Source organism: Theobroma cacao, chromosome 3, assembly GCF_053813885.1.
Source record: "Theobroma cacao isolate CCN51 chromosome 3, ASM5381388v1, whole genome shotgun sequence".
Lineage (NCBI taxonomy): Eukaryota > Viridiplantae > Streptophyta > Magnoliopsida > Malvales > Malvaceae > Theobroma > Theobroma cacao.
In genome coordinates this window covers 37,467,823-37,480,237 of record NC_142641.1, presented here as the reverse complement: position 1 = coordinate 37,480,237, position 12,415 = coordinate 37,467,823, and the positions used below count along the sequence as shown (strand labels likewise).

Below are 12,415 nucleotides of genomic sequence, written 5' to 3'. Positions count from 1 at the left end.
CAATGAAAGACCGCTTCTCCCCAAATCAATAGCTCTTTTTTAATTAATAAAATTATATAATAATAATTTTTAAAATTAATTTTTTAAAATTGTTAAGTTATCAAACTGATTGAAACACTAATAGTTGACTAATAATTAGATTTAAGATGACGTTTGGTACTTTACAATGCAATGTGATTACAGGTAATATAATTGCAAATAATATAATTACAAGCAATGTGATTGTAGGGAAAATAACATTACAGTATTTGGTATACAAATAAAATAATGATTAAAATGCAGCGAAGATAACATTGCAGCGTTTGTTTTACAAGTATTTTGTTGGGAATGTAATGTTAATTTTCAAAATTACCTTTATTTATTAAAATACAAGTATTTATATTTTTTATTGTTAATTTTTACATAATATCATCTCTTAAATATATTTTTAATATCATATATTTTATTTTATTTTTTATTATCATTATTATTTTTTATTTTTTAATATAATTTTTTCTATTATATATTTTATTTTAATTTTTTTACCTATATTATATAAAATTTAATTTCTTATATTTTATTTTAATTTCTAATTCTTATATAATATGTTTTATTTTAATATTTTTTATTTTAATTATAATATTATAAAATATTTTTAATAAATTAATAAAGTTGAAGAGTAAAAATGTTTTTAATAACATTGCAGAGTGTAATGTAATGTGATTACATTAGTTTTAAATTGTAATCACATTACATTTTTTGGCTGTAGTGTGATTGCATTGCAATCTTACATTGCAGTTGTTTGTTATAAAACAAACACTGTAATAGGGATGTCAACTAGTCGGGTATCCTATAATTTCGAAGTACTCGAACCCTAACCCTATTAAAAATTAATTACCCTAACCTTATTAACTACCCGAATAATTTAAAAATTACTACCATAACCCTAACCCTAATACATTCCTACTACCCTATAATTATCGTAATCCGTTTAAATACCCAATTAAATAAAAAAATTATTAAAATATTCTTCATGGGTACCCAATTACCCAATTAACTTTTCTAATCTCATAATTTCTCTTTAGATTTATATGTTATAAGTTTATATAAACAAATGTATATATACTGTAATTAATAATTTTATGAGTTATAATTTTTACAATGTTAATACAAAATAAAAAGTAAATATATTTATATTTAAAGTACATATATATATACACACGTATACAAAAAAATATTTTAATATATAAAATAGTAATTATATTTCTTATAAATTAACACAATATATAAACTATATATATTAAAAGACATTACAAGTTAATTAATAATAATAGTTTTATGAATTAATTTAATTAATTATAAGGATTTGTTCTTAATTTCATGAAATTAAAAAAAAACATTTAGGTTTTAAAACTATTCTAATCTGAAAAGCTTTTTTTAAGTATATATATTATAAGATTATATAAATAATTGTATATATATTATAATTAATAATTTTATAAGTCATAATTTTTGTAATGTTAACACAAAATAAAAAGTAAATATATGTATATTAAAAGTACATCTATAATAGTAATTATATTCCTTTATAATATGATATAATATTAAAATTATTTAAACATAATTAACAATCTAATAATTTATTAATTTAAATAATTAATGTCATCGTATTAATAATTAGAGTAACCATACTTTTCATAAATTTGTTAATTTTTAACAAAAAAAATTACTTGTAAAGTTGATGGAAATTATAAATTTTTAATTTAATTATGAAAATAATAATAAAATATTTATAAATATTAATCGAGTTCGGATAACGGGTACCCTAGGAGTGGTACCCGAATCCTTTTATGGAGTACTCTAACCCGGTGTAACCAGGTAGGGTATCCGTGGGTACTTTATAATAGAATACCTATTGACATTCCTATATTATAATATAATTTAATTAGACATATTGTAAGAAATACGTTCTCACTTTACTCATACTAAATACTATCTAAGAGTTTAATAAAAAATATTTTTTTAAAATAAAATGTCTATTTTAAAAATTAATAAATTTTTATATAATTTTGATTAAAATTTAAGTAATGGGATATTTTACCAAAAGAAAATGAAAGAGTGGAAAATTATAGTATGGCAAAGTCGGTATTAACTGTGAAAGAAGAAAGTAAAACTGAGGGCCTCCAAACACAAAAAAGTAAAGGTTGCTGTTTCCTATCTTATCCCAACTTTAAATTCCAAAGAAGCTAACCTCGTAAGCATCAACAGACCCAGAGAGTGGGCTGTCGAAATTCTAGTCTTCTTGATACCGAAAACAACAGGTAAGTACGAAGAAAGAGAAAGAACCCCACAAAATCTATATTACTCTTCATGAACAACTGACAGAGAAGGTGAAACTATAAGCCAGGTTATGATGTTTGGTGGAGGCAAAGGCATGGGAGGTGGTGCAGGTGGTGCCAACATGTTGAGAACAGTTGGGAGAGCAGTTGTCAGGGCTGGTTTTACCACTGGTAACCCTGCAACTTTCCAAGAACCACTTTCTTCTGCTTCTTCGAACTCAACTACAACTCCTCCTTCTCCAACCTCTGCTTCCCAGAGGCATAATAATAGTAATAGTAACACTTTTCTTTCTATTTCTTCTGGGAGTTCTGCTTTTGGTTCTTGTAGTACTGGTGTGCCTATCAGTGCCAATTCCGGGTTGCCAAGTAACTGGCCTCCCTTTGCTGCCTCACCTGCTTCCGCTGCTGCTTCTTGTTGTGATGAGTTTGAGTGGGTGTCTGCGGATGGGAGTGAAGGGGAAAGGCCACATGGAGTTCTTGATGATTTTGTTTTAGGACCTGTTCCATCTGTTGGTGAAGTCCAGAACGTTGTCTCTGCTCTTCAGAGGTAAGGTTTTCTCTTCTTCTTTTTTTTTTTGTACCAAATTTGGTTTGGTTTATTTTTTAGTAGTGTTTGTTTTTGTTTATTTATTGTTTGGATTTAATTTGTGGATTTTGGAAATGAATTTTCTTTGTTTTTGTGCCATTGCTGCAAATTGAAGTGAAAAATATGTCTACTTTACGAACTGCTGCTTACTGGAATGATGGAAACTATTGACCTTTTTTACTGCAGCTGCCGTTTTTGTTTTGATTTGTACTTGGAAACCATATTCTGTTAACACTATTCTTCTTGTACTGCATAGTTGGTTTCTCCTTCATCTAAAATTTTTAGAAATTTTGCCAATATTCTTGTCTGTTTTCACCGTGAGGCTCGTTGTAGTGGCGGTAGTGCCGTGAGGGTCATCCAATTTCGATCGAAGTTTAATCTCACGATCAATAGTTTTATAATCAAACATGATTGATAGTGATGGTGATAGAGATAGGGAGTCAATAGCCTGCATAATCAATTAAGGGAAGTTTGTGCAAAAGAATGATTGGAAAACGAAATAAACAAAACAATTTAATTTGACCCAGAAAAGAATGATATGAAAACGAAATAAATTTATTTAGAAAATAATTGCAATTGAAGCATTGCGTAACCAACTAAAATATGTTGGTTGATTATTTAATGCTATATTTTTTGTCTAGAATGAAGTATCTTAAAATTGGGATGACGACGACAATGTCTTGAGCTGAAATAGTTGATTAATATTCCTCGAACAACTGTGAGTTCTAAAGTAATTTAGTTGCTATTGTAATGGCCTCAACAATCAGTAGTAATTATCTGTAACCACAAACTTGATTTCTAAGGAGAATAGGTCAAAATTGATTTCTATTGTAATGTCCTTAACAGTCAGTAGTCATATATATACTTTGCTATTTCATCTTTATCTTTATCTTCAGCCCCTGCACAAAAAAGGGCCAAATTCGTACACTTGTTGAATGTGTTAACTCCTACAAACTCTAATTTGGCAGTCATTGTTGTGAAATGGCTTTTGTGGTTATAGGGTTTTCGATGCAAGCTCATCTCCCCAGCTTATCAGGGATAAATTCTCTTATAATGCTGGCAAGGAAATAGCTTATCAAATTCCAAGCCCAACTGGCTCCATGCACCGAGTTCATTCTGCTGGGTCTGAGTTAGAATGGAAGGAGCCTTCTCTGCATCTCTATAACACAGGAGCATTGCAACCTTATGGTACAAACAGAGTTTATGATGCTTTCCATTTATTGCAGACGGAGCCATTGGTTCAGGTCTTTTCTTTTACCAATTCTTTTGGTTCCCGTGCATGAAACTTAATCATTTTTTTTGTTGGTTAAATTTGTTTACAAATTACAGTGAAGTCTTTACTCTTTGGCAGAAAATGGTCTTTTCATTGTCTTCGGATAAAGCTGTTTGGGATGCTGTTTTGAACAATGAGGTGGTGAAGGAGCTGAGAGATTCATACTATGCAGGTTGGTTGGAGTTCTGTGAATGTGTTAATTGAAGTTATCTGGTCAGTGCATACTTATCTCATGTTGATACATCTAGAGTGATTAATGTTGGGAAAGCATTAGTGCATGTTTCCTTGATCATTCACAAAAGCCTTCATGTTAAGGGTTTATGGTTTAATTACTGGTAAAAGATAGCAAACTACTGGCACTGACTTGTTTTAAACATACACTCAGTATGGACCCTTAATAACTTGTGTGCGTGTTGTGTGCATGTGTGTCTGTGAGAGAGAGAGCTTTTTATCAGAGGGTAAAAGTTTTCCCCATAATGAATTGTGCGTATATAGATCCACATATTTGGTGGCAAGGTATGGATTTCTGTCTCTCAAGATGTGGGATCAAAGTTGCAGGCAAATCGCAAAATAAGAAATTTTAGATCCTTCTACGAATGCCTCTTTTCCCCTGTGCATCAAAGAAAGGCTTAGATATTGGAATAGAATCATTGCTATGACGAAATTTCCAATGATCAATGATATTATAAGCTCCAGAAAAAAACTTGCAAAATAATTAATTACTAGCAAGTGATGATGTTCACATGAAGTTTCCATGATTATGCAGCCGAGGACAGTAATCCACTGAGTTCTGATGAGAGTTCAGATGAGAATTCCAATGAATCCAACAAGGCAACGAATATTGTGAAGTGGATTTTTGAAAACACTAAAGCAAAGGTCATGGATGTGTATGAGAAAATGATAAAGCTTGTGAATGAGTTATTTAAGCTGCGTACTGATGATAAGACAACAGCAGGAACCCCAGATCCATTTGAGGAAAGGCTGAGAACCTCATTCTTGTTATCTGTTCTGGTCCTGTTGATTGTGGTTGTGACTAGAGCCAACTGATTGAATGTAATTTGACGACTTGACGGGTTGTATCTTCCAATTTGGTTCATTTAGCTTAAGATGCTGTAAGATAATCAATGTTGGGATATCTTTCAAGTTTCATGTTATGCATGCAATAGAAGAGAGGAATTTTAGATTGTAATTGTCAAGATGTTTGTGTTCATCATGAACTTGCATTCTAGTTAGCTGCTGTTATGAATGTGTGAAAAAATGACACTATTTCTGTTAATTACAAACAAGAATTGACTCTATTTGTCACTTTATTAAAGCCTTCAAGCAGGATATTCTTGTCTGACTTTCTCTTTCTGCTCTGGATAATAAGCTTTGATCAACATGTCTACCCCTCTAATTATGTGGAAAATTGAAAGGTGAGCTGGAATTTGAACTTAAAAATAAGAAAAAAAAAAAGGAGCTTTTGTCTCTTCTGTTTTTGGTCCCAAAAGCTAATCTTTGATTAAGAAAAAAAAATATAGGTCAGGATTACATCCTAAGCACATCTACAAAGTAGTTTGACATGCTACCCTGTTGGCATCGCTGTACAATTCTAGCTACATATATACGAAAACATGCTTCAGATATTTCCCTTCTACGTACAACTCCAACATGCTATGCTCTGTTTACGTCATTGTTAGCTGTTTTGCTCTCAGCCCAGGTCAATCACAGAATTTAGGACAGAACTAATATCTGGAGTGACAACTACCCGTTTTCCAAGCTCTCCGATGACACAACAGTGTTTCTCTGTGGTGTTGACTGCTGCAACATCCTGAGCAAATATACAATCTGAACCAGGTGATACCTGCATATAATTACTTGACTTGTAACTTGAATAACCAAATACAACAAAAATGTCTAATACAAAGAAGACAAACTCAAACTTAAGCATGCATAACTTGCGGTGTGGTGGTACTTATTCAAGACAAGTGGGGGAAAAAATGCTAGCCAAATGGAAGCTTGATAAAAATTCAATCATTACTGTATAATTTACAACATCTATTCACGGTTTGTCATAAAGTTGTTTAGTGCACACTTCCTTTTTCTTGGTTTGGATACACTGCACATTTCCATTTTCAGTTACTGGACTGCATTTTATTTTTGAGTAAACGCTAACAGTATTGAAATCAATCAATCATGAAATGCATAACCTCCAAACGAACAAAGATGCCAAAATAGTAAAGGTTCAGCGGTATATAACACAAGATCAACTACAAATGTGATTCTTTTATTAATTCTCATGTTTCAAACTACTATCATTTTTTTTGCTTTCCATTTTTGTACTATGTCATTTTGAATATTTGATTGACTGAAATTTCATGAGAACATAAATTTGAAAACCTTTTGATGTAGATGTGTTGGAGATAAATGGCTATGCATACTGCCAACTTGTTTATTGTAAGTGCTAAGTATCAAATAATAGCTAATAACTTCTAATATGCTGCCCAGATAAAACCTATTTTGGAGAGTTTGAAAATGCCTTTGAGGAAAATATTAGTTCCTTGATGCAAACACAAGCATTGCCTTCTACTTATGATGAGAGTATGTGTAGACCACAGAGAGAATAGATTGTTAAGAAGGTTCTAGTCTGCTAATTTAGCTGGTAAGTCCTTCGGTGGTTGTACTAGGATTTGGAACCATGTAGTGCGGTCCCTAGGATTGAGTGGAGTAAGATGGAAAGTTAAGGGGTAGGGCTGTAGGAAAGAGTACTCAACTGATGGATTGAAACAAGCGAGAGAGAGAGAGAGAGAGAGAGAGAGAGAGAAAAGATGCTGCTAATTATGAATGTTACCATGATGTTTGCTGTACTCTAGAGGTGGTTTTATTTTTACTGGATGAGTTTGTGGACAATGAAGGATTAATGATTTCACAGTTGTTAACTGAAAAGAATATATCCCTTTTTTCTGAGATCTCAAGTGAGTAACAGACTCCAAGAAGTTTGGAATGGAGACAGGAGGAGGCAATCTAAATTTCTTTCATAAACAGAAAACTTCTGGCACAAGTAAAATTCAGAAAAGTACTGAAAGATACGATATGAATGCTTGTCCATGTGCTTGTGCTACGGATATGCATCTGATAACGAATGCATCTATAAATATTCTTCTGCATGTATTCCAGTATCAAGCAAGGTTGATGTATGACTTACATCATATAGTGTTTCTCCCAGCTTCAATTTGACTGCTCCACTCTTGTAAACCAACATCTTCCCCATAAATCCCCCGGGCAATTCTTCCAACTGGCAGCCTTTCTTTAAAGCACCAAACCTTTCTGATGATCCTAAATTCTCAGCTTTTTCTTTCCCCTTTGTGCTAGCCAATCGCTTAATTACAGGAAGATTAGCGGGAAGCTGAAAGAAAAACATCTTTCCTTTCTCACCTTCCTCCTGTCACCAATGATCATTTGTTGTAGATAACTTTGTCAAATATATCTAACTTAGGAGACTGGAATATTAATCTAATTACTAACCAGTAGCCCAAGATCTGAAGCAGGATTAATAGTTTTCTCATCATACTCCTTTCTAGCAGCCTCTACAAATTCTGCCTGATCAAGAAGTTCTACATGCAAAACAAGAAAACATGCTCAGCAAATAAAGTTCAAACGAGCAAAATGTAATAACCAAATAATACATGTAGTGTGTATACAAATCTTGCACCTCACAGGCAGTGATTTGTACACCAAGCACAGACTTCATTCATTTAAAGAATAATAGCATCTCAAATTTCAAGAGGCATCTCAGCCCTTCTATTATTACTACTATTATTTTTGCAAGATTAATCTTTAGAGTTAATCTTTTTGTCCTTGTACGTTGGGTTTCAAGCATCACCTAAAAGATCTAACATTATCACCAGGGAAATATGAAGGCGATTCTAAAGTTCATTTTGTTTGATGTGGCTAAAAATTTGACTCACTGATAAGAGTCCCAAAAGCATTCAAAGACAAGGAATAGTATCTCTTCCTACGGGAGAAGGTAATAGATATCCCTCTAATCTAGGAATCTTCATCTTATATTCAGAAAGCATACCAGGGTCACCAGAGTAAGGTCTCCTCAGAGGAAGGGTAATAGGATAGTAAGTGTGATGGTAATCCTGCAATGCGATCATGGAACTCAGCAGTATCAGAGGAATTGCACACAAATGTGCACTCGGTCTTAAACACACAAACAATGAGCAAACTTTTACCCATGGTTCACGGTATTCTCTCTTTATTTTTGGTGCTGATGCTTCAATAGCATCTGAAGAACATATATCTGTCCTATCTTCTTTGGAAGCTGAAGGGAAAGAACCAATGATTTGCCCATCATTATCATCAGGACTTCTCTGCCTTGAGTCAGTACTTTTACCAGAAGTCCCACCCCTTTGACTACCATATGCCCTCAATAAATTTGATGAGGGGGCTCCAGGACCAAAAGAAATTTGCGCGGAAGCTGCAGGTTTGGAGTTTGAACATTAGCTGTTTGCATGATATAGCAGTACTAAAAGCAATGAAACTTCAGATTCCTTTGTTTAAACTGGAAATCTCCTTGTAACATTATAAATGATATGACATGATTCTGTTATGGCAAGTCTTATACACTAAAAACCTATGATATTTCTCAAACTTAAACTAAGTCCAGTCCATCCAAATAAACACTCATCCCCAACTTTATGGACAATTTGCTATAAGTATCGTCTTAACAATTCTGAGGTCGCTTTTTGTATATGTTTTTGCAGCAATATTACCAAAATGAGGTAGCTTTTTGTACACATCCATTAAGTAATGAAATTTCATCGAATGCTTTTCAAAAAAAAAAAAACCAAAAACAATTCTGATCTATCAAAAAAAGACTATATTTCTCTGACAATTATATCTCCTAAATCCTGATCCATAGTGTGGCTAATTAATCTAAAGGTGGAGCTGGTAGTCCTTCAGCATGTAAATGTATCTAAACCACAACAATAGATTGAGCATTCCTACCACAAAGGTTTGGTTTTATTAATCATACCTAGATTACATTGCCTTTTAAGTTAGCTTATCAAGGATCTTCCCTAAATGCATTCTGTAACCTCACAATCGTAGTCCTTTCACTCACCTTCCGGAGAAGTTTGTTATTCTGCTGCAAAGTATCCTAATCTATCTTCACAGATTTTGTGCTACTCGGTTCAAGTAGACAAGGGAAGATTTAAACTTTTGGAGGATAGACCTAGCCACCAATCAGGCACCTTGACTACCCAGCAGAAAATACCTAGAGAAGCTATAGAACACTTCATATGTATATAAGAAGATGTGCGGGGTAATCGCTGGCAGAATTTATCGTATATATGCTCCACTATCATCAAACTGTAACTATGATTCTGAACTAATTCACACCAGGGTAGGATGACCAATAACATATCATGCAAAAGTTATGAAAGAAAAGCTAATGAGGGGATACATTTCTTTTCAACTTTAGGCCTTTGTCGCGTTTGATTCTCCTGCAGAATGCAACAACAAACAAAATGAGTTTTGGGTTCAGGAATATGTACAAGTTGGGTTCAAATAGAACACAGACTATCTGCTTCAAATAGAATGAAAGAGAATATCGAAAGGTATTAACTTTTATTATTAAAATGAAACAGGGAGATAATCAAATCGGGGAAGTTATAAACTGGTTACTATTTGACAAAGCAGGCACAAATGTGAATGAATAAAATGACAATCAAAGCTTGTAATGATATAAAAAATCAGGGGTATAAGCAAGCATGTTCAAGAATTAGCCCAATCAATGCCATTCAACACTCTAAGGCCAGCATGGTACTTCAACTTTCGGCAAACTCTTAATTTACCATCCAAACCTTCTCCTTTTTTGAGAAATTTGCGACCCAGATTATATATTGATTTTTAATCGATTTCTGACACCATAATAATATTGTTGATTTATTTCTCCCCTTACCCCTCCCCACTTGTCAAGGTAAATAAAGTACTATAGTAATTAATAAAATAAAAGGAAAAAGAAAAGAAAAGAAAAGAAATTTATAAGCATGTTTGCTCCATGGATTAAATTAAGAGAAGGGACTATTTTTACGGTCAAAAGACATAAAATCAAAACCCAAACACCTTCTAGTGTCGAAAATATTAAAATGAATATATTCACGGGGAAATGGATCAAACAAGGCTGACATTAACAGAATTTAAAGGGAAACACAATCCAGAAAAATTAGTATTGATTGAAAGAGCTTCGCCTAAAAAGATTCGACACGGTACGGTTATAAAAATTTGTACGTACGTTGAAACGTCCAAGAAGATACTGCGCTTGAGCAGCTTCTCCATCTTCATCATTCACTTCGCTGCATTTTAACGATGAGGTTTATTTTTATTTGGTTAAAAAAAGCATTAATAATAATAATAATAAAAGAAATAGGAGTAGTGCAAAAAAGAAAAAAGGGAAAAAGTAGAAGCGGGAATAATACGATTTGGAAACAGTGGTTTTGAGCCTTCTTGAAGATTGAGGAGCTTTAGGAGCAAACCGAACCTGCAGAAAGATAAGATCTGTATTAGGACTCACATCTGGATCTCGAAATTTGACTGAATCAAAAATCGTGGAAGAAAATTGAAACAACTGAGAAATGAATTTTAGTATTATTACCTTTCGGCGGCCAGAAGAAGGCCCGTCCTGATCCATGGTGGTTGCAGTTTCAGGTTGATGAAGAAGGTAACCAAAAATTTTTTGAGAAAAATGAAAAGTCCAGGTTTCGAACCTCAGACCCCTGGCTCAAATGTCGGCGATCTTACCAGTCAGAATTTAGTCAATTTTAGGTTAAAGCCTGCAATTTTATTACTATAATCTTTTACTGTTTTCATTATTTCTTTCTGTTTAAAACGATTCTCCTCTCGACTTGTTCCCACATCTTTAAACTTGGGCGAGTGCAATTGGCATAGATAACGAAATTGATTTAGTTTTGGATGTTAGTTGAGATGTATTTTTTCGCTTCATTAAATAATTTATTAGGAATATGATTGTATTAAGTATTAAGGGCAGACAGTAGAAGAATTGCTAACATCAAATCAAATAGAGAATAAAGAAATTTTCTTTTAATCTTAAACTTTCTAATATTTTGTGTGATAATTTCAAAGTCTAGAAAAAAAATATAGACAAATATACATCCAATGCCTGAGTGAAGTAATATATAATTTTATTGTTTAAATAAATATTAAAATAAAATAAAAAGTTATAATTATCTGAAAATATAAAAAATGGAAAAATAATTGAATATACAGTTTTTAAAATAAAGAAAAAGTGGACAATATTGTGAATTTGAAAAAAAAAAAAAACAAGTGGATCCAAATTCAATCTGCAAAGAAAGTAAGAAACTAATATACCATTACTACTCATCAATTATGTTTCATTACAAGTATATGAAAAAAGTCATCACTTGAATGAATTAACATCACTTTACTTAGGTGCCATGTGACGTACAATGCCAAAATGTCTTAAGCAACGATTGGATTAATTGTACAATAAATTGTTACTAGTATTTTAATATATGCAAGTCCAATTGTTAATCTTTTGAGACAAATCCAGTTGTTTCTACTCCCTATATGCCACATGAGATACAAATGCAACGTTATCCAACGTTTTTTCAGTAAGCTATAAAGATGTAATATTATAATTTTCTTTTTATATTTTTTTTAAAAAAATTAAACATCAATCAATAAGTCAAATATTCGAATACTATAATACTGTAATTTTTTTTTAATTTAGTTACGATATAGTATTCTTTTTTAAAAAATCTAATCAATTAATATTGAAAATAAACATTTAATCTCGAAATTATATATGTAGTTAGCTATATATAATTTTCGATTATTTAATGATGTGACAAATTTTATTCTCAATTTACCTTCTTGTTTACTTAATTTTATTGTTCTCTTCTCCAATAACGCTCGAAAATGCTATACCACAACATTCAAAGTCATCCAACACCCTATAAAGTAAAACTCAAGAAAATTTGCCAAATGGGAACAGGTTTTCTCACGAATGCCCAAAAACCCTAATATCCCTTGGCCTTGTACGTATTTGAAGAACCCTATCTGCCCACAACTCACCTAAATTCTCTTTTCCTAAAGATTCAGGAACAATGATTGGATTCAAGAAGTACCCTCAAATTTCTCACTCATCATACTTCCTCACTGTCCTCTTTTTGAATAGCAAAATTTAATGAAACGCAATCTCTGTAGATCTCT

At 32.3% G+C, this 12,415-nt stretch overlaps 2 protein-coding genes across 4 annotated transcripts; one reads left to right on the top strand and one right to left on the bottom strand.

Annotated features, from left to right (window-relative positions):
- Positions 1-2,188: 2,188 nt before the first annotated feature.
- On the top strand, positions 2,189-5,366 carry LOC18605331 (uncharacterized). Of its 2 annotated transcripts, none has more exons than XM_088804697.1 (4): positions 2,189-2,865; positions 3,905-4,148; positions 4,256-4,349; positions 4,673-4,908. In XM_088804697.1, the coding sequence occupies exons 1-4, from the start codon at positions 2,390-2,392 to the stop codon at positions 4,759-4,761; spliced, it is 903 nt and encodes a 300-aa protein (XP_088660823.1). In that variant the 5' UTR covers positions 2,189-2,389; the 3' UTR covers positions 4,762-4,908. The 2 variants fall into 2 exon arrangements, with proteins under 2 accessions (XP_088660823.1, XP_007038341.3); XM_007038279.3 differs by lacking the exon at positions 4,673-4,908 and adding an exon at positions 4,944-5,366 and having other exon boundaries at positions 2,195-2,865.
- Positions 5,367-5,617: 251 nt separating this feature from the next.
- Positions 5,618-10,975, bottom strand: LOC18605330 (uncharacterized). 2 transcript variants are annotated; one of them, XM_018118144.2, is made up of 9 exons: positions 10,818-10,975; positions 10,642-10,703; positions 10,458-10,518; positions 9,627-9,666; positions 8,395-8,639; positions 8,238-8,301; positions 7,682-7,770; positions 7,362-7,595; positions 5,618-6,020 (listed from the first exon to the last, which is right to left on the bottom strand). In XM_018118144.2, the coding sequence occupies exons 1-9, from the start codon at positions 10,851-10,853 to the stop codon at positions 5,868-5,870; spliced, it is 984 nt and encodes a 327-aa protein (XP_017973633.2). In that variant the 5' UTR covers positions 10,854-10,975; the 3' UTR covers positions 5,618-5,867. The 2 variants fall into 2 exon arrangements, with proteins under 2 accessions (XP_017973633.2, XP_007038340.3); XM_007038278.3 differs by having other exon boundaries at positions 7,362-7,598; positions 10,818-10,974.
- Positions 10,976-12,415: the final 1,440 nt, after the last annotated feature.

What these genes read in the sequence shown, in the direction of transcription:
- LOC18605331 (XM_007038279.3), top strand. Translation starts at nt 2,390, where the DNA reads ATGATGTTTGGTGGAGGCAAAGGCATGGGAGGTGGTGCAGGTGGTGCC. An exon ending in GTTGTCTCTGCTCTTCAGAG is followed by an intron (nt 2,866 to 3,904) that starts GTAAGGTTTTCT and finishes TTGTGGTTATAG; the next exon opens with GGTTTTCGATGCAAGCTCAT. An exon ending in AGACGGAGCCATTGGTTCAG is followed by an intron (nt 4,149 to 4,255) that starts GTCTTTTCTTTT and finishes ACTCTTTGGCAG; the next exon opens with AAAATGGTCTTTTCATTGTC.
- LOC18605330 (XM_007038278.3), bottom strand. Translation starts at nt 10,853, where the DNA reads ATGGATCAGGACGGGCCTTCTTCTGGCCGCCGAAAG. An exon ending in AAAACCACTGTTTCCAAATC is followed by an intron (nt 10,519 to 10,641) that starts GTATTATTCCCG and finishes GTTAAAATGCAG; the next exon opens with CGAAGTGAATGATGAAGATG. An exon ending in CTTCAGATCTTGGGCTACTG is followed by an intron (nt 7,599 to 7,681) that starts GTTAGTAATTAG and finishes CATTGGTGACAG; the next exon opens with GAGGAAGGTGAGAAAGGAAA.